The sequence below is a fragment of the Molossus molossus genome, unplaced genomic scaffold, assembly GCF_014108415.1.
Source record: "Molossus molossus isolate mMolMol1 unplaced genomic scaffold, mMolMol1.p scaffold_m16_p_7, whole genome shotgun sequence".
Classification (NCBI taxonomy): Eukaryota; Metazoa; Chordata; class Mammalia; order Chiroptera; family Molossidae; genus Molossus; species Molossus molossus.
Window position 1 is genome coordinate 71,678,242 of NW_023425401.1, and position 22,284 is coordinate 71,700,525.

Genomic DNA, 22,284 nt, shown 5'->3' on the forward strand with positions numbered 1-22,284 from the left:
AAAAACAAAAAATGAGAATAGTGTAAGAAGCCTCAGGGACAACTTCAAGTGTACCAACATTCTCATCATGGGAGTGCTGGAAGGAGAAGAGAGAGAGCAAGAAATTAAAAACCTATTTTAAAAACTAATGATATAACACTTCCTTAACTTGGTGAAGGAAATAGACATAGAAGTCCAGAAAGTGCAGAGTGCCAAACAAGTTGAACCCAAAGAGGTCCACAACCAGATGCATCATAATTAAAATGGCAAGGTTAAGGACAAAGAGAAAATATTAAGCAAGAGAAAAGTAGTTAGTTACCTGCCAGGGAGCTCCCATAAGACTGCCTGCTAATTTCTCAACAGAAACTTTGCAGGCCAGAAGGGATTGGCAATAAATATTCAAAGTTATGAAAGGCAAGAACCTACAGCCAAGCTTACTTTACCCAGAAAAGGTATAATTTAGGATTTAAGAACAAAGGAAAACTTCCCAGACAAGAAAAAGTTAAAGGAGTTAATTACCACCAAATCATTATTATATGAAATGTTAAAGAATCTTCTTTAAGAAGAAGAAGAAAAAAGAATATGAACAATAAAATGGCAATAATTAGCCCTGGCTGGGTGGCTCAGTTAGTTGGAGCATCATCTCATATAACAAAGGGTTGCAGGTTCAATTCCTGGGCAGGGCACATACCTAGGTTGTGGGTCCAGTCCCTAGTAAGGGCACATACAGGAGGCAACTGATTAATGTTTCTCTCTCACATTGATGTCTCTCCCCCCCACCTCCTCGCTCTCTCAAATCAATAAACACATCCTAAGGTGAGTATTAAAAAATGGCAATAAATACATATCTATAAATAATTGTATAAAATAAATAAATAAACATGCAGGACAGATACAGACTCATAGACACAGAGAACAATTTGAAGGTTGCCAGATGAGGGGGCTTTGGGGAGATGGTTGAAAAGGATGAAGGGATTAAGAAGTACAAATTGTTGTTACAGAATAGTCATGGGGACGAATAAGGAATGTAGTGAATAATAAATAATAACCATGTGTGGTGTCAGATGGGTGTGAGATTTATTAAGATGATCACTTAATATCTAATCACTGGTTGTACATCTAAAACTAATATAATAATGTATGTGAATATTAATTGAAAATAAAAAAAAGGATAAACTAAACTCTGCCTAGATCAGAAAGCTGAATATAAAAAAAAAAAAAAAGAAGGAAACAGAATGTTTTTATAATTAGAAATGCTGCTGTAGATATGACACAGACTTTCAAAATCATAAAAGAAAAGGTTGACATAGTCAACTAAATTTTTTTCTTAAATTCTCCATGCAAAAATACAGCATAAGCAAAGTAAAAGAAAAAAATGGCATAACATTTAATATATTGTAATATGTAACACAGACAAAATGCTTTTTATTTTAATATAGAAAGAGATCCCACAGGCCAATAAGAAATGATCAACAATATAGGAAATTATCAAAAAATATAAATAGGTAGTTCTCAGAAAAGGAAATATGAAGAAATATTCAATCTCATTCATATTTTTTAAAGTATAAATTAAACCTATTATGAGATACGATATTTTCCTTATGAGAATGTCAAAATTAAGATATTTTAGCAGTATTTTATTTTGGAGTTGGTGGAAAGAAAATGGCACTCTGTACATTTTAGGTGGAAATAAACAGAAAGAAAGACAACCCAAGACTGCAGTCCCTGTGATATGAATTTTTTGAATATTTTTTCTTGTTTTGTGTAATATTCCATTGGTTTCTTTATAAAAATTGTGTTGAGTCTATACATTGCTTTGAGTAGTACACACATTTTAATGATGCTAATTCTATCCATGAATATAGTATATGCTTCCATTTATTTGTATTGTCTTTAATTTTTTTCTCCATTGTCTTATAACATTCTAAATACAAATCATTTATGTTGTTGGTTAAATTTACTTATTGTACAGATGCATATGGCACCTTAACCATCACGTCAGTGTCTGAAGCAGTGGGGTCAAGAAACAACAGTCTCTTATTTTAAAGAGGTCTGTAAAGTGCCATATAACACTTGTGCTTACACCTTATTGGCCAGAATTTAGTTACAACACACCTAGATTTAAGGGAGGTTCAGAAACAGTTTTTAACTGAACAGTTAAAAACCAGAGGTTCCAAAGACAATGGGTGACAATTAGTATGATATAACTGACAAATATTTTATATTTAGTGTCAGTCACCTAAGTGATAGAAGAAAAATTAATCATCATAATTGTGGGGACTATTTTAAGTACCTGTGTCCACAAGTGCCAAATATATATATATATATTTGTACTCAGATGCCTTAATTGTACTGTGCTTAAGTACTATGATACCTCAATTGTCTTATAACATTGAATGGTGAGGTTAACTCCTTAAATGAATTTAATATCACTGAAGCATACGACATTACTGCACCAACACTTTTGGAAGAATATGTCTGTTATCTGCTTTCTTGTCTTTGAAAAATGTTTAACTTTTAAAATTTTTTATTGAATTTAATGGCGTGAAATTGGTAAATAAAAGTATGTAGGTTTTAGGTGCCCAATTCTATAATACATCACCTTTATATTGTATTGTGTGTTTCCTACCCAAAGCCAAGTCATCTTCCATCAAGCCTACTTTTATTCACCTCTACTCCCCCCGCAACCCTGTACCCCTTTCCCTCTGGTAATAACCATACTGCTGTCAGTGTCTATGAGTTTTTTTATTAATCCCTTCATTGTTTCCACCCAGCCCACCTACCCCCTCTCTTCTAACAGCTGTCTGTTCTCTGTATCTGTGCTGTTTTGATCACTATGGCATTGTACTATAGTTTAATGTCAGGTAGCATGATTCTTCCAACTTTGTTTTTTTCCCTCAAAATTTATGTGGCTATTTGGGGGCTTTCGCAATTCCAATACATTTTTTGAATATTTGTTCTTGTTTTGTGAAATATGCCATTGTTATCTTTATAAAAATTGTGTTGAGTCTATACATTCCTTTAAGTAGTAGACACATTTTAATGATGTTAATTCTATCCATGAACATAGTATATGCTTCCATTTATTTGTATTGTCTTTAAATTCTTTCTCCATTGTCTTAGAACATCCTAAATACAAATCTTTTATGTTGTTGGTTAAATTTACTCCAAGGTATTTTAATGCAATTATAAGTGATATTGTTTTATTGGTTTTCTTTTCTGACAGTTCATTATGTGGGTATAAAAATGCAACTGATTTCTGGATATTTATTTTGTATCCTACTAGTTTACAGAATGCATTTCTCATTTCTAATAGTATTTTGGTGGAATCTTTAGGGTTCTTTATATTCATCATCATCTCATCTGCAAATAATGACACTTTTACTTATTCCCTTCCAATTTGCATGTGTTTTATATCTTTTTCTTGCCTGATTGCTATGCCTAGGACTTCCAGTACTATGCTGAATAAGGGTGTGAAATCTAATAAATAAAATAAACTGACAAACAGAATAGGACTAGAGGCATGGATACATGGAACAGACTGCCAGATCTCAGAAGGAAGGGGTATCGGAAAAGATTAACCAAATTACAAATATGCACATATTTCATAGTCCATGGACACATGCAATAATGTGGCAAACGTTTGGTGCATTGGAGGCTGAGTGAAGGATGGCAAAAGGGGGAAGGGTATTGAGGACATCTATAAGTGTCAACAATAAGAAAAAAGACTGGTAAAAGCAGACATCTGAGTCTTGCTTCTATTTTTTAAAAAACCACATTTAGTTTTTGTCCATTTAATAAAATTTCCTGTGGATTGGTCATATATGGTCCTTATTCTTTTTTTTTTCACAATTTTACTTTATTTTATTTCTGTTACAGATGTTTCTCCTTTTTTACCCCATTGGCACCCTCATCCCCATCCCTCCTGCCCTGTCCCTGGCTTTGTTGTCTATGTCCATTGGTTCTGTGGTTTATCTCTTTCCACCCCCGCCACCCTCACTTCTGAGGGTTGTCAGTCTGTACCTTACTTCCATGTTTCTGGGTCTACTGTGTTCCTCAGACTGTTATGTTCATTATATTCCGTATATAAGTGAGATCATGTGGTATTTGTCTTTCTGCTTGGCTTGTTTCACTTAGGATAATACTTTCCAGATCCCTCCATGTAGTCTCAAAGGATAAGAGATCTTTCTTTCTTACAGCTCCATAGTACTCCATTGTGTATATGTACCACTGCTTTTTTATCCATTCTTCTACTGATGGAAACTAGGGATCTTTCCAGATCTTAACCAATGTAAATGGTGCTACTATGAACATGGGGGTACATATATTCTTCCTGATTGTTGTTTCAGGCTTCTTAGGGTATATTCCAAGAAGTGGAATCACTGGGTCCAATGGAAGTTCAATTTTAATTTTTTGAGGTAATACCATATTGTTGTCCATAGTGGCTGCAGCAGTCTGCATTCCCACTAGCAGTGTACTAGAGTCCCCTTTTCTCCACACCCTAGCCAACACTTGTTGTTTGGGATTTGTTGATGGCGGCCATTCTGAAAGATGTGAGGTGATACCTCATTGTTGCTTTAATTTGCATCTCTCTGATGATTAGTGATGTTGAGCATTTTTTCATATGTTTCTTGGCCATTTGTATGTCCTGTTTGGAGAGGTGTCTATTCAGCTCCTCCGCCCATTTTTTCATTGGATTCTTTGTCTTCCTTTTGTTGAGTTGTATGAGTACTCTATAAATTTTGAAAATAAATCCCTTATCTGATGTATCATTGACAATGATGTTCTCCCATACAGTGGGTTGCCTTTCCATTTTGATGGTTGTTTCTTGTGCTATGAAGAAGCTTTTGAGTTTGATATAGTCCCATGTGTTCATATTTTTGTTTGTTTGTTTCTGTTGCCTTAGGTGATGTATCAGTGAAAACTCTGCTGCATATGATGTCAAAAATTTTGATGCCTACATTTTCTTCTAGAATTTTTATGGATTCGCTGTTCACATTTAAGTCTTTTATCCATTTGAGTTTATTTTTCTGTATGGTGTAAGTTGATGGTCTAGTTTCATTTTTTTGCATGTAGCAGTTCAATTATCCAAACACCATTTATTAAATAGGCTGTCTTTACTCCACTGTATGCTCTTGCCACCTTTGTCAAATATTAATTGAGCATATTGCCTTGGATCCATTTCTGAATTCTCAGTTCTGTTCCACTGGTCTATATGCCTGTTCTTGTGCCAGTACCAGGCTGTTTTGATAACAGTCGATTTGCAGTATAACCTGATATCTGGTATTGCGATCCCACCTACCTTGTCCTTCTTTTTCAAAATTACTGTGGCAATTCAGGGACTTGTTTGGTTCCATATGAACTTTTTGAAGTATTTGTTCTAGTTCTGTGAGATATGTCGTTGGCATTTTGATGGAGATTGCATTGAATCTATAGATTGCTTTGGGTAGTATGGACATTTTAATGATGTTAATTCTTCCAATCCATGAACAAGGTATGTGTTTCCACTTTTTTATATCTTACTCTATTTCTTTTTTTAATGTCCTGTAGTTTTCTCAAAATAAGTCCTTTACTTCAGTGGTTAAGTTTATGCCTAGGTATCTTAAATTTTTTGCCACAATGGTAAATGGGATTGTTTTTTCAGTTTCTCTTTCTGTGAATTCATCATTGGTGTATAAGAAAGCCATTGATTTCCTGACGTTAATGTTGTATCCTGGTACTTTGCCAAATTCATTTATTAAGTCTAATAGATTTTTTATGGAGTCTTTAGGGTTTTTTATGTACAATATCATGTCATCTGCAAATAATGACAGTTTCACTTCCTCTTTTCCAATTTTGATCCCTTTTATTTTGTCTTCGTGTCTGATTGCTGTGGAGAAGACTTCCAGTACTATGTTAAATAAGAGTGGCAAAAGTGAACATCCCTGTCTTGTTTCTGTTCTTAAGGAAAATGTTTTTAGTTTCTGCCCATTGAGTATGATGTTGGCTGTAGGTCTTTCATATATGGCCTTTATTATGTCGAGATATGATCCCTCTATTCCCACACTGCTGAGTGTTTTTATCATAAATGGATGCTGGATTTTGTTGAAGGCTGTTTTAGCATCTATTGATATGATCATGTGGTTTTTATTCTTCATTTTGTTTATGTGGTGTATCACATTTATTGATTTGCAAATATTGTACCAACCTTCATCCCTGGGTTGAATCCCACTTGGTCATGGTGAGTAATTTTTTTGATGTATTGTTGGATCCAATTTGCCAGTATTTTGTTTAGGATTTTGGGATCTATGTTCATCAGGGATATTGGCCTGTAGTTTTCTTTCTTTGTTGTGTCTTTTTCTGGTTTTGCAATTAGAATTATGCTGGCCTCATAGAATGAGTTTGGAAGTCTTCCTTCTTCTTGAATTTTTTGAAATAGTTTGAGAAGAATGGTGTTAGTTCTTTTTTCAATGTTCGGTAAAACTCCCCCGAGAAGCCATCTGGGCCAGGGCTTCTGTTTGCTGGGAGAGTCTTGATTACACCTTCAATTTACTTAGTTGTTATTGGTCTGTTCAAGTTTTCTATCTCTTCCTGGTCCAGTTTTGGGAGACTGTGTGTTTCTAGAAATTTGTCCATTTCGTTTAGACTGTGGAATTTGTTGCCATATAGTTGTTCATAGTAGCTGTTAATGATCTTTTGTATTTCTGTAGTGTTGTTATTACTTCTCTTCTTTCATTTCTGATTCTGTGTATTTGAGTTCTCTCTCTTTGTTCTTGGTGAGTCTAGCTAAGGACCCATCAATCTTGTTTATCTTTTTAAAAAACCAGCTCTTTGTTTTATTGATCCTTTGGATTGGTTTTTGGACTCTATGTCATTTATTTCTGCTCTGATTTTTACTATTTCCTTCCTTCTACTTTCTCTGGGGTTTTCTTGTTTGCTTTCTAAATCTTTAAGTTGTGAGCCCTGGCCGGTTTGGCTCAGCGGTTAGAACGTCAGCCTGCGGTCCTGAGAGACCCGGGTTCGGTTCCCGCTAAGGGCGCGTATCTCGGTTGCAGTTTGTCCCCGGCCCTGGTCGGTTGTGCGGGTGGCAACCACTCGATGTGTCCCTTTCACATCGATGTTTCTCTCTCTCTCTCTGTTCCTCTCTCTCCCTCCCACTCTACCTGAGCAAAAAAATGGAAAAATGTCCTCCGGTGAGGATAAAAAATAAATAAATAAATAAATAAATCTTTAAGTTGTGAGGTTAGATAGTCAATTAGAAATCTTTCTTGTTTTTTGAGGTAGGCCTGTAGTGCTATAAACTCTCAGAACTGCTTTTACTGCATCCCACCGATTTTGAATTTTTGTGTGTTCATTTTCATTGGTTTTGACAAAGTTTTTGATTTCTTCCATGATCTACTCGGTAACCCATTCATTGTTTAATAATATGCTATTTAGCCTCCATGTGTTGAAATGTCTTTGCATGTTCTTGTTGCAATTGATTTCTAGTTTTATGCCATTGTGATCTGAGAAGATACTTGATATAATTTCAATCTTCTTGATCTTGTAGAGATTTAGTTTGTGTCCTATCATGAGGTCTATCTTTGAGAATGTCCCATGTGCACTTGAGAAAAATGTGAATTTTGTATTTTTGCGGTGTAATTCTCTGTACATATCTATTGAATCCATTTTATGTAGTGCTTCATTGAGAGTCTCTGTTTCCTTGCTAATTTTTTGTCTAGAGGATCTATCCAGTGGTGTCAAGAGGGTGTTGAAGTCCCCTGCTATGATTGTATTGCTGTCGATTTCTCCTTTGAAGTCCTCCAGAAGATTTTTGATACATTGTTGTGTTCCTATATTGGGTGCATATATATCTATCAAGGTTATATCTTCTCACTTATTTGTGGAATATAATGAACATAAAACAGTCTGAGGAAGGGGGTAGTCCCAGAGACGTGGAAGTGGGATACAGACTGACAATTCCCTAAATAGGGAGGTAGTGGGGAAGAGATAAACCACAGAACTTATATGCATGTATGCATGAACAGTGGACATGGACAACAAACTGGGGAAAGGGCAGGGAGGGAAGGAGGAGGGGGGAATCAGTGGGGGAAAAAAGGAGAAACATCTGTAACAAAAATTATTTAATAAAATTATTTTTAAAAAAATATTATGTAGTGGCTTTTCTTGTCTCTAGTTATGGTCTTCATTTTGAAATCTATTTTATCAGATATGAGTATTGCTACCCTAGCTTTTTTTTCCTTTTTGTTTACTTGGAAGATTTTTTTCCATCCCTTCACTTTCAACCTATGTGAATCTTTTGTTGTGAGGTGGCTCTCTTGTAAACAACATATAGATGAGTCATGCTTTCTTATCCAGTCAGCTACTCTGTGTCTTTTTATCGGCATTCAATGCATTTACATTTGAGGTGATTATTGATATGTACTTATTTTTTGCATTTTTGTTTAGTTTGGTTACATTTTTCTTCCTATTTTTTCTACTAATTACAACAGTTCTTTTAACATTTCTAGCAGTACTGGTTTGGTGCTAATGTATTCCCTTGGGCTTTTTTTGTCTGGGAAGCTCTTTATTTGATGTTCTATTTTGAATAATAGCCTTGCTGGGTATATAGTCTTGGATTCAGATAATTGTTTTTCATGACCTTGATTACTTCATGCCATTCCCTTTTGGCTTGTAGTGTTTCTTGTGAGAAGTCAGCTGATAGGATTATGGGGTTTTTTTGTAGGTAACTTGTTGCTTATCTCTTGCTGCTTTTAGAATTCTCACTTGTCTTTAATTTTTGTCATTTTATATACTATGTGTCTTGGTGTGGGCCTGTTTGGGTTCTTCTTACTTGGGGCTCTCTGTTCTTCTTTACTTGAATGCCTTCTTCCTTTACCAAATTGGGGAAGTTTTCTGTCACTATTTCTTTGAATATATTCTGTAACCCTTGCTCATTTTCTTCTTTTTCAGGGACTCCTATGAAGCAAATATTATTATGTTTCCAGTTGTCCCACAATTCTCTTAAGCTGTCTTCCTGTTTTTTAATAGTTTTTTTCTTTTTGGTTTTTTGATTGGTTAATTTTTTCTACCCTGTCTTCTAATTCACTGATCTGGTCCTCAGCTTCTAATTCACTGGTTCTGGTCCTCTACTCTGCTTTTTAGACCTTCCAATGTGTTCTTTTTTATCTTTTTCTGTGGTTTTTAATTACCATTTGGTTTATTTTCAGCATCTGTATGTCGTAACTTATGCTGTTGAACTTCCTCACGATCAAGGCTCTGAATTCTAGCTCTGTTAACATGCCTAACTGCTCCACATTGATCTCACCTTCAGTGTAGTACTCTTGTTCTTTCATTTGGCTTTTGTTTCTGTGTTTTACCATTTTGACCTTCACAGTGGGCTTTGGAGCCTGTCACTTTTTCCTGTGGGTGTTGGTGTTCTGCCGTTTGTGGCTCCCTCTCCTGGGTTTAGATGAGCAAGGGAGTACCCAAGTTAAACACCACTGTCAAGTCTTACATTCCTGATTAGGAATTTCCTGGGGGTGTGGCAGATGCTGGTTGTTAGTGAACCTCATTTTGCATTTCAATGGCTTACAGGGTGGGGTTGAATCTCTGAGGGAAGGGCTGCTGCCTCTCCCCAGAGCCCTGGGAAAGAGCAATATGGCCACTGTCCTGCATGGCTGCAGCTCAGCAAAAGCTCTGAACGCCCTCCAGATCCCAAGTGTCCCCACAGAGTTTCAGTCCAGTCTGCTCCCCCTCTGCCAGAGCCCAAGGTGAGTGGCTGTGGCTTTTATAGCCTCTGTCCCAGCTCTGCGCTGTGCAACCACTTGGGAGTGTAACTTGAGGGCACTGCTCACAGCTAAGGCCACTGCCTGGCTGCCGACCATGGGCTCCCAGCCCCAATCTCACACCTTCGCAATCCTACCAGGTTTGAGTCAGTGTCCCTGGTTAAATGGTCCTCGCAAGTTGCTTTTCTGTTGCTTTTTCCTGTCGATATTTCTGTGATATAGTTGTAATTCCGGTTCGGTTCTTGTCTTTATTCTTTTAAGGAATGAATCCTCTATTCCTACATTGCTGAGACTTATCATAAATGGATGCTGAATTTTATCAAATACTTTTCTGCATCTATTTATAAGATCATGTAATTTTTATGCTTCATTTTTTTTTACATTCTTCCTATTTTTTGTTTAATTCTTACCATAGGATATTTTTTTCCATTTATCATCAGATAGAGTAGAAGGGGAGGGGGAGAAACATCAATGTGAGAGAGACACATCAATTGATTGCCTCCTGCAGACTTCAACCAGGGCCAGAAACTGAACCACACCCGAGGTACCTGTCCTTGACCAGAATCAAACCCATGACTCTTTGATCTGTGGGCCAACTCTCTAACTGCTGAGCCAAACAGGCCAGGGCTTCTCTCACATTCTTTATTCCTGGAATATTTCCAGTATTTCATCAAAGAATGTTACATTTTACTATTGGAGACACAGTAACATTCCCCTCTTTTTAGAAAATATTTATTAAGAGTATTGCATATGTCCCCCATTTTTTCGCATTGCCCCCCAGAATCTTGTCTCTGCTCTACCCCAGGCCTTCAGCACCCTATTGTCTTTGTCCATAGGTAATATATATATGCATATAAGTTCTTTGGATAATTTTTTCCCATCTCCATGGCTCACTCTGAGATTCACCAGTCTGTTCCATGTTTCTAATCCTCTGATTCTATTTTATTCACCAGTTTGTTTTTGTTTTTTCTTAATTAAATTCCACATATAAGTGAGATCATATGATACTTGTCTTTCTCTGACTGTTTTATTGGGCTTAGCATAGTACATTCCAGGTCTCTTCATGCTGATTCAAAGGACAAGAGATCTTTCTTTTTTACAGTTGAATTTTATTCCATTTTGCAAAAGCACTACAGCTATTTTATTTCATTCTATTTTATTTTTATTAAATAAAAAATTTTTTGCAGATTTCCCTCACTTCTCACCATTGACATCACCCACCTCACTCCAGTCTCCCCCACCACCTTCACCATACTGTTATCTCTGTCAATTGGTTATGCACATATGCATATAAATTCTTTGGTTTATCTCTTCCCACCCTCCAATCCCCTTCCCTCTGGATCTATTTTGTTCATCAGCTTATTTTGTTCATTATATTCCACAAATAAGTGAGATTATGTTTTGTTTTGTTTTTTTCTGTGATTGGTTTATTTTGCTTGTGTAATAAACTCCAGGTTCCTCCACAGCTTCTCAAAAGGTTAAGAGTTCTTTCTTTCTTACAGCTGCATGGTACTCCATTGTGTATATGTACCATAGCTTTTTCATTCATTCGTCTACTGATAGACACTTGGGCTGTTTCCAGATCTTACCTATTGTAAATAGTGTTGCTATAAACAAAAGGATGCATAAATTCATTCATATTTTTATTTCAGGCTTCTTGGGATATATTTCTAGAAGTGGAATCACTGGGTCAAATGGCAGTTTAAAATTTAATATTTTGAAAAACACCATATTTTTTTCCATAGTGACTGTATCAGTCTGATTTCCTATCAGCACTGTACTAGAATACCCTTTTCTCATATCCTCACCAGCATCTGTTTGATGATTTCTTGATAAGTGCCATTCTGGCAGGTGTGAGGTGATAATTTTGCATTTCTCGTGATTAGTGATATTGAGCATTTTTTCATATGTCTCTTGGCCATTTCTATATCCTCTTTGGAGAAGTGTCTGTTCAGATCTTCTGCTCATTTTTTAATTGAATTGTTTGTCTTCATTTTGTCAAGTTGTATGAGTACTCTATATATTTTGAAAATTAACCCCTTATCTGATGTATCATTGGCAAATATGTTCTCCCATACATTGGGTTCCCTTTAATTTTGGTGCTGGTTTATTTTGCTGTGCAGACACATTTCAGTTTGATGTAGTCCCACTTGCTAATTTTTTTCTTTGTTTTTCTTGCCCTAGGCAATTTATCAGTGAAAATTCTGCTATGTGTGATGTCTGAGATATTTCTGCCTATATTTTCTTCTAGGATTTTTATGATTTTGAGAGTGATATTTACATCTTTTATCCATTTTGAGTTTATTCTTGTGTATGGGGTAATTTGGTGGTCATTTCATTTTTTTTTGCATGTACCTGTCCAATTTCTCCACCATTTACTGAACAGACTGTCTCTTGTCAACTTTGTCAAATATTAATTGAGCACAATGTCTTCGGTTGATTACTGGGTTCTCTTTTCTGTTCCATTGATCTATATGTCAGTTCTTGTATCAGTACCATGCTGTTTTTATTATAATACCTTTGTAGTATAACTTGATATCTGGAATTGTGATCCTTCAAACTCTGTCATTCTTTTTAAGATTTCTGTGGCTATTTAGAATCTTTTTTAGTTCTATATAAACTTTTGGAATATTTGTTCTAGATCTGTGAAATATGCCATTGATATTTTAAATTGAGATCACATCGAACTGTAGATTTCTTTTATTAGTATGGACATTTTAAGAATGTTAATTCTTCCAATTCTTGAACATGGTATATGCTTCCACTTTTTAAAATTTTCCTTTATTTGTTTTTTTAATTTTCTGTAGTTTTCTGAGTATAGGTCTTTTACCTTCTTGGTTAAGTTTACTCCTAGGTATCTTAATTTTTTGTGTGGTAATGGTAAATGTTTTGTTTTTGTTTTTGTTTTTTAGTTTTTCTGTGTGTTCATTATTGGCATATAAAAATGCCAGTGATTTTTGGATGTTGATTTTGTATCCTGCTACTTTGCCCAGTTCATTTATTAAATATAGTAGTTATTTGTGGAGTCTTCAGGTTTTTGTATGTAGAATATTATGTCATCTGCAAATAAAGACAGTTTCACTTCCTCCTTTCCAATTTGAATGCTTATTATTCTTTTCTTCCTGTCTGGTTGCTGTTGCTAAGACTTTTTGTAATATGTTGAGTAAGAATGGTGAAAGTGGACATCCCTGTCTTGTTCCTGTTCTTAAGGGAAATGTTTTTAATTTTTCCCCATTGAGTAGGATATTGGCTGTCGGTTTGTCATATATGGTCTTTATTATGTTGAGGTATGCTTCTTCTATTTCCACTTTGCTAAAAGTTTTTATCAAAAACCAATGCTGGACTTTGTCCAATGCTTTTTCAGAACGTATTGATATGATTATATTATTTTTATCTTCATTCTGTTTATGTGGTGTATCACATTTATTGATTTGCAAATGTTGTACCAGCCTTGGATCCCTGACTAAATTACACTTGGTCATTGTGTATAATTTTTTAATATATTTTTGCATCCAATTGCAAAAATTTTGTTGAGGATTTTTGCATCTATGTTTATCAGGCATATTAGTTTGTAATTTTCTTTCTGTAGTGTCTTTATTTAGTTTTGGGTTTAGGATTATGCTGACCTCATAAAAAGAGCTTGGAAGTCTTCCTTCTTGTTAATTTTTTAAAAAATAATTTGAGGAGAACAAATGTTAGTTCTTCTTTGAATGTTTAGTAAAACTCCCCTGTGAAGCTGTCATGACCAGGGCTTTTGTTTGCTGGCAGTTTATTGATTACTGCTTCTATTTCCTTAGTTGTTATTGGTCTGTTCGGGTTTTCTGACTCCTTCCAGTTGAGTTTTGAATTCCCAGACTATGATTCTAGGAATTTGTAAGTTTTACTTAAGTTGTCAAATTTATTGGCATATAATTGCTCATAGTATTTTCTTACAATCTTTTGTATTTCTGTGGTGTCAGTTGTTACATCACCTCCTTTGTTTCTGATTTTATTAAATTAGGCTCTCTATCTTTGTTTGTTGTTGAGTCTGGCAAAGATTGATCAATCTAGTTTATCCTTCCAAAGAACCTGCTTTTGGTTTTATTGATTTTTTTTTAATTTTTTTGTCTTTATGTCATTTATGTTTACTCTGATCCTTATTATTTCCTTCTTTCTATTAACTCTTGGCTTTTCCTTTTCTTTTGTTTTCTTTTCTTTTTTTATTGATTTGGGAGAGAGAGTATGGGAGAGGGAGAGAGAGAGAGAAACATCGATGGGAGAGAGTATCAACTGGCTGTCTCCTGCATGCCACCCACTGGGGATTGGGCCCACAACCTGGGCAGGTGCCCTGACCGGGAATCAAACCAGTGACCTCTTGGTGCATGGGTTGATGCTCAACCACTGAGCCACACCAGCTGGGCTCCTTTTGTTTTCTTTCTAAATCTTTATGTTGTAGGGTTGGATACTGTATTAGAAGTTTTTTTGTTTCCTGCAGTATGCCTGTGTTGTTATGAACTTCCCTCTCTGGACTGCTTTTACTGTGCCCCATAGCTTTTGTGTTATTGTGTGTTTATTTTCATTAGTTTCCAGGAAAATTTTTATTTCTTTCTTAATCTCATTGGCAACCCATTTATTGTTTAATACCATGCTATTTAGCCTCTATGCATTTGAATGGTTTTGAGTATTTTTATTGTAGTTTATTTCTAGTTTTATGACATTATGATCCAATAAGATGTTTGTTATGTTTCCAAACTTCTTGAAATTGTAGAAACTTAGTTTATATCTTAACATGTAGTCTATCTTTGAAAATATTCCTTGTGCAATTGAGAACATGTATTGTGCAGCTTTGGAGTGAAATATTCTGTAAATATCAATTAAGCCCTGCTGGGCTAGTGTGTCACTTAGGGTCACCCTTGTTAATTTTTATCTAGATTCTAGAAGATCTCTTCAGTGTTGTCAGTGGGGTATTAGAGTCCACTACTATGACTGTATTGCTGTCAGTCTCTTTCTTAAAGTCCTCCATAGGTTTTTAAAAATATATATTTGGGTGTTTCTATATTGAATGTATATATTTACCAGGTTTATATTTTCTTGTCATATCAATCCTTTTAGTATTATGTAGTGGCCTTCATTGTCTTTTGTTATGGCCTTGATTTTGAAGTCTATTTTCTCAGATATGAGTATTGCTTCCCCAGCTTTCTATTTCAAATCCATTTGCATGGAATATTTTTTTCATTCCTTCACTTTCATCCTGCATGAACCTTTTGTTCTGATGTGGGTTTTCTGTAGACAGCATATTTATGGGTTATGTCTTCTTATCCAATCAGCTAACCTATATTTTTTTATTGGAGTTTTTAAGCCATTTTCATGTAAGTTTATTATTGATGGATTTTTATTTATTGCCACTTTTATTCTTTATGCTTCTGTTCCTCTCTCTCTCTCTCTCTCTCTCTCTCTCTCTCTCTCTCTCTCTCTCTCATTTCTATTTCTACTTCTTCTTACTACAGTCCTTAAAGTATTTCTTGCAGTGCTGGTTTGGTTATAATAAGCTCATTTAGCCGTGTGTGTGTGTGTGTGTGTGTGTGTGTGTGTATACCAAGCTCTTTATTTCTTTTGAACAATAGCCTTACTGGATAGAGTAGTTTTGGATTCAGTTCTTTTTTCCCCCCACCATCTTGCCTACTAAATGCCACTACCTTCTGGCCTGACAAAGTGTTCCTATTGACAAATCAGCTTACAGTATAAATGGAACTCCCTTGTAGGTAGTGTTCTGTCTCTCCTTTGCCTTTAAGATTCACTCTTTGTCTTTAATGTTTGTCATTTTAATTATGATGTGTTTAAGTGTGAATCTCTTTTTAGTTCATATTGATTGGGACTCACTGTGTTTCCTGGAATTGTGTGACTTTCTCCTTCACCAGGTTAGGGAAGTTTTCAGTCATTATTTCATCAAACATGTTCTCTATTCTTGCTCAGATTCTTTTCCTTCTGACACTCCTATGATGCAGATGGTGTTACATTTATATTGTCCCAAAGCTCCTTTAAACTATTCTCCTGCATTTTATTTTTTTTCCAATTGCTGCTCTAATTGGTGTTCATTTGTTTGTTTGTTTTCTAATTAGTCTTCTAATTCACTGATTCAGTCTTCAGCTTTTTATAATCTACTGTTGATTCCTTCCCGGGTATTCTTTATTTCAGCTAGGTCATTCTTCATTTCTGTATGATTCTCATTCATGTTTTCTACATATTTTTTAATATTAATGTATTTTTCATTAAGTTCCTTACAGTTCTCCTTAAATTATTTTTTGTCCTCACTAGGTTGTTTTAGTATTTTTAGAACAATTACTTTGAACTCTTTATCTGACAAATTGTTTGCCTCCATTCATTTGGTTCTTTTTCTCAAGATTTCTTCTTTTCTTTCATTTGGGGGTTCTTTGTTGCCCCAACTTAACAGTCTTGTAGTTCGGAGTGCCAGATGTGGTGCACTGAGTCTTGGCAGCAGGTCCATGTACTCAGGGGCATTAGGTGCCTCCATTTTATTTAGCTCTTTTTCTGGAAATTTTTTTTGTTCTTTCATTTGGGGCATGATTCTTGGCCTTCCCATTTTGGCTGCACCTTTGTGTTTGTTTTATGTATTAGGTAGATCTGCTATTATTCACAATCTTGGTCAGGTGTCTGCATGTAGTAGTTGTCTGGTGGGATGTAGTGACAGAGTCTCCTTGATCACCTGATCTGCGTGATTCAGGAATGTTCCTTGTTTGGGCCCTCCTGTTGTATTTGAGTCTTGGTTTCTATTGGACCATTTGTGTGTGGGGTAGACCCTCCTGCTTGCTGGCTGAGAAGATAGATCTCAGTCACAGTGTATGAGTTACTGTGCAGATGCTGACCACACAAAGCAGAATTTGGCTCAGCATGTTCTCTGCCAAGATCTCCTTTTGGATATACCATTTGTGAAGCTAATTGAATCCTGCTTCGATGTTGTCTAAAGCTGGTCACTGGGAGTGCTGGTTCTGGGGATTCTTTGGTGGGACTCTGGTTCAGGTCAAGGTCAGATGCTGCTTGCAACTGGACCTAGGCTCTTTATTTGGAACATTCTTGATGTTCAATTATAGGACTTCTCTTTAGCTAGTCTTTGTTTTGTCATTCAGGTTTATTGTTTTATATTTTAGTTGTAATTCCAATTTTGTCCTGAGAGGAGGTGAATGTAATATCCACTTAGTTTACCACCATCTTGGATCTCCTGCCCATAACTTTTCTTGATGACTCAAACTTGTCCTAACATGCATCATCATATTAAGTGGCAATGTCATTTTCTGTTGTTTTTTTTTTAAGGTCAAGCTGTCATTCTTCAGTCACTATTTTACCTGTCTCTAAAAACCATCTTCTCACCGTAAGCTATTTTTCTTCCAATGATTTGTTGTGGGTGGGGGAGCTTATAGCTGTTAAGAATTTGCTGTAATTAAATTTGGGGTAATCAAGTTCATGACTGTAGTATAAGAGCATTCAGCTCCATTTAGGGACCACCAGGGACATTTTTCTTCTCTTTCCATTATGCTTCTTGAGTTAAGGAAACATTACCTCTTTATAAAACCAAATAATGCAGCTCATTCATGATGCAACCAGAGTATTTATATCAACTTCCAGGAAAAGAAAAAAAGTGAGGAGGTATTAATGCTGAACTCATGTGAAGAGGATTTCTTGCACATAGTTCATCCACCTGAAATTGATATGTTTTACTATCAACTTGTTTACTTAGTTAACAAGCATAACAATCTTTCTGTTTTCCTACAAGGTAACAGAAAGGGAGTTAAAATCTGGAGGAGCCAACACCCAGGTGACGGAAAAGAACAAGAAGGAATACATCGAGAGGATGGTGAAGTGGAGAGTGGAACGTGGTGTGGTGCAGCAGACAGAAGCCCTGGTTCGGGGATTTTATGAGGTAAGACCCAGGCCTGACTAAAGAAGGCAGGCTTTGGGCCAAGGCCATCATCACTGGTCACAGCTTGTGAGGAAAAGGTAGAGAAAGAACCAAGGCAGGCAAAGAGGACCTACTTGAGATGGATAAATCATAAGTCAGATTTCTCTGAGAAGCCCAGCTTTTGTGATAAGTTAAAAAAAAAAATGCTCTCACAAAATTGGTGTTGGTGTGGCCTTGGTGTCAAGATATGTGCATGTTGCATTTCCTTTCATTCGATTAAATAAAAATAAAGGAATTGAAGTCATTGGAAGGCACTGTCCACTCTTGCTAGATTTTTATTTCATTACAGTGCCATTTTGAGCCACCTAATTAATGTCAAAGTTGCAAATCAAGGCAACAATGATAGCTGCTAGACTTTCTGTGCACCAAAAATTGGCATCCTTAAACTTTTCCAGTATATAAACGAGAGGCTGCAAATGATTTTTCAGGGCGTAGATCTTCTTTCCCTGCCATAGTGGAGAACAGTATGGATCACTGGTTCATCCACCGCAAGTTTGGTTAAAGAAGGTACCCACTATAAGTATTCAACTGTGCCTGATACATTTAACAACAATATGGAAAGCCAAAGCTCAGAACCCTAACAAATCAGGTCCTCCTATATCTTTGAAGAAGGAAGAAAACAAGTGAGGGGAAAAGGAAAGAAAAATACAATGCTTTTAATGCTCATTCCTAGGAAATAAGTCATAGTTTGATGAGAAAAAGAGGATACTTTTTAAGTGAAATAGTAATACTAATAGTTATTGAGTCACTTCAAAGTGATTTAGACATTTTGTCTTTAAAATCCAAATTTATTCAAAAATTTAAATGTGACTAGGAATGTTGTCAGGTTTGTTCATAACATCATTGGGGCAGTATCAGTGGTAGTGAAAAGTATGAGATCTTTTTTGATTTTCATCTCACAAATGGTTTTTGTTTCAAAATGTGTAATAATAGCACATTGGAAAAAATAATGGTAAATGATTATCAGTTTCCCAGCTTAAGCCACAGAAATAATAATAATAATGAATAGAATTTTCAATGCAGTTGGACCTTTATGCTTAAACCTAATCTGTATTTTAGGTCATAGACTCCAGGCTTGTCTCCGTGTTTGATGCCAGGGAACTGGAGCTGGTGATAGCTGGCACAGCAGAAATCGACCTAAATGACTGGCGGAATAACACTGAGTACCGGGGAGGTGAGTTGACAGGGCTTGGGATGATACAGCTCTCACAGATGCAAGTCACTTTTTAAATTTTTTTGAGGTAAAATTGACATGATAAATTCACCATTTTAAAGAGAGCAATGCACCCTGGCTGGTTTGGCTCAGCGGTTAGAGCATTGGCCTGTTGTCCAGAGAGGCCCAGGTTCAGTTCCCACTAAGGGCATGTACCTCAGTTGCAGTTTGTCCCTGGCCCTGGTTGGGTCATGTGGGTGGCAACCACTCCATGTGTCCCTTTCACGTCGATGTTTCTCTCTTTCTCTCTTCCTCTCTCTCCTTCCCACTCTGTCTGACTAAAAAATGGAAAAATGTCCTCGAGTGAGGATAAAAAAAAAATTTAAGTGAGCAATGCAGTGGCATTTACACTCACAATATTTTGCAACCATCACCTTTAGCTAATTCCAAAAAATTTTCATCATCCCTAAAGGAAACCTGTACTTATTAGGCAGTCGTTCCCCATTTTTCACTGACCCAGGTAACCATCAATGTGCAGTCTGTATTGATGGATTTACTTATTCTAGATATTTCACATAAATAGAATCATTTTTGCAAATAGGTCTTTTTTGTCTTGCTTCTGTCACTTAGCATATTGTTTCAAGGTTTGTTCATATTGTGGTATATTTCAGTACGTCATTTCTTTTTATGGTTGAATAATCCGTTTGTGTGTATATCTATATCTATATTTAGATATATAGATATATATAGCCCTGGCCAGTTTGGCTCAGCGGTTAGAGCGTCGGCCTGCGGTCCCGAGAGACCCGGGTTCGGTTCCCGCTAAGGGCACATACCTCGGTTGCAGTTTGTCCCCGGCCCTGGTTGGTCGTGCGGGTGGCAGCCACTCGATGTGTCCCTTCACATCGATGTTTCTCTCTCTCTCTCCCTTCCACTCTCTCCCTCCCACTCTATCTGTACAAAAAATAGAAAAAATATCCTCAGGTGAGGATTAAAAAAAAAAAAAAAAAAGATATATAGATATATATATAGATATACATATCATGTATAGATAATATAAATATAAAGTAATACACACATATATATATATATAATCACTTTTTCAAGACTACAAAAACTTGCTCTTTAATACATGTATAAAGTAGTTTCTCTATATGCCTTCCTCCAACTTTCAACCTGAACTTACCTTCAGAAGACAGTAATCCCTGGTGGTAGTCTCTGGCCTAACTCAGTATAGGTTCAACAGGAAAGATCATCATCCATGAGCCAGCTCCTGAGTTGGGTTGAATGCTGGCAGGTAATTGTGTTCCACTTCCTACAGAATTGGCACCCTCTTCACCTCAAGTACTGTTTGCTGCAACACAGTTTTGTCATCTCTCCAAAACAAATTTCCAATCCCTCCTAACTCTTCACCTTAACACTGCCAAACTAATCTTCCTAAAACTTTTTTTTTTTTTTTTTTGGTACGTGCCCCTAGCGGGAACCAAACCCAGGACCTCTGGTCTCCAGGCCATTGCTCCAACCACTGAGCAAAACCAGCCAGGGCTTAAAACATTATTTTCATCATACCATTTTTCTACCCACAAAACAAGCTCCTTATTATTTATAGAAGTGGTCTTTGACGGTTTTAGTCTTTTCCATGTAACATATTAACAGAGAAATCCCAATCAATATAATAGAGAGAGAGAGCAAGGGGCCTGCCATCTGAAGCTACCTCATCTCACCCAATACACTCAGCCATGAGAAGCTTTTGTGGAATCTCTAGGCCCTTCTTATTCTTGTAGGAAAACCACTGACCTAAGGCATTAAAACAAAATATCTGTCTGGCTGTTAAGGGCCTCTAAGGCTACCAGCAAGTTTTCTTTCATTCCTCACCAGATCTCTCTCTATGCTAGTCAACTTGCTATTTCCTCCATATTTCTTTCTTATTTTTGTTATTCTTTATTTCCCCTGCCAGAAATGTCCTTCATACAAAACCTTCACATGTTTAACTCACATTTTACTTCTTTTTTTATGAAGCTCCTACCCCATCTCACATTGATTTCTCCCTTATTTGAATGTCTCTTGCATTTGCAGTCAGCAACAAATTACTTACCTCAAGTAATGCATCCAAGCTTGGTCTCTCAATTGTTCTGTGAAAGGAGTCCAATACTTCTTCCATGGGTCCACTTCTTCTCGGCCCATTGTTGGCCTGAGAGCAACTGTTCCAGGGGTATCATTGGCTGCTGGAGAGTCCAGCGTCTTTCATTCACCAAGTTTGCCTTTTACCTCCAGTTGTTCAGTTCTTATCACACCTGATGAGTATCTTATCTCTCTCTTACCTCCCCTCCTTCCTCTTTTCTCTACTTCCTGTCTTTCTCTCTCATTTTGCTCTATTCAGGTTACCATGATGGGCATCTTGTGATCTGCTGGTTCTGGGCAGCTGTGGAGCACTTCAATAATGAGCAGAGATTAAGATTACTTCAGTTTGTCACAGGAACATCGAGTGTGCCCTATGAAGGCTTCACAGCCCTCCGAGGAAGCAATGGGCTTCGGCGTTTCTGCATAGAGAAATGGGGGAAAATTACATCTCTACCCAGGTATGAAGCTTTTGTCAAACTCAAAAAATCTGCTGAAGAGAGAAAAGTATACTTTGTTATTTGAGTTTATGTGATCATCCTTTGACATAGAATTCTTTTCTGGCATCCTACATATTGTTATATGAGTTAAAGGTGCAGGTAAGATGTATCTGGGAGGCAAATTTAGACCATATTTTTTAATGATTTTTTTTTTTTTTATGATTGATGGTATTTGGGCTACAGTATCATGGTCTCTGTGTCAGCTGTGGAAAGCTTTCCAATCTGTATGTAGCCAAATCTAATTTAAAGAGGAATGTCTCAACCTAGCCACATTTTGGGTTTGATCCCCAGTAGGGGGCACGTAGGAGGCAGCCTCTTGATGTTTCTGTCTCTCCTTCTCCCTTTCTCTCTCTCTCTAAAATCAATAAAAATATGTTTTTGAACAAAGAAAAATGTCTCACCTGGTTGGCAAGGAGAGTGGAGGAGAAGAGGCTGGAAACCCAAAGTAACTCTTACCAGATTTGTATGTATACTTCTAAAACATATCACTTGATACTCTGTAGGATAGTTGTTCATGTAAATGCTGCATTTTTTTTTTTTTTACTGTGTTTTAAAACATGTGAGGATATATCTCAGGTCTCTATAGTGACTTCTATATAGTAAGATGTTGAGGGTCCTGGCTGGGTGGCTCAAATTTTATTGGAGCTTTCTCCTGTACACCAAAAGGCTCTTTCCTCAGTAGGGACTCTTATGGGAGACCACCAATAGATATTTCCCTCTCATGTCCATGTTTCTCTTTCCCTCCTGCCACCCTTTCTCTCTAAACTTAATGAAAATATATTTTTGGGTAAGGATTTAAAAAAATATTGCGAACTTATTGCAAGATAAATGCAGAAA

The 22,284-nt window shown here is 36.5% G+C and overlaps 1 protein-coding gene across 1 annotated transcript in view; it reads left to right on the forward strand.

The window, feature by feature from the left end:
- HECW1 (HECT, C2 and WW domain containing E3 ubiquitin protein ligase 1) overlaps window positions 1–22,284 on the forward strand; it is a 632,276-nt gene that overhangs the window by 606,679 nt on the left and 3,313 nt on the right. Inside the window, exons 24-26 of the mRNA XM_036246873.1 lie at window positions 17,494–17,640; window positions 18,739–18,853; window positions 21,210–21,408. Of these exons, the coding sequence (XP_036102766.1) occupies window positions 17,494–17,640; window positions 18,739–18,853; window positions 21,210–21,408 (461 nt within the window). The remainder of the gene's footprint in view (window positions 1–17,493; window positions 17,641–18,738; window positions 18,854–21,209; window positions 21,409–22,284) is intronic.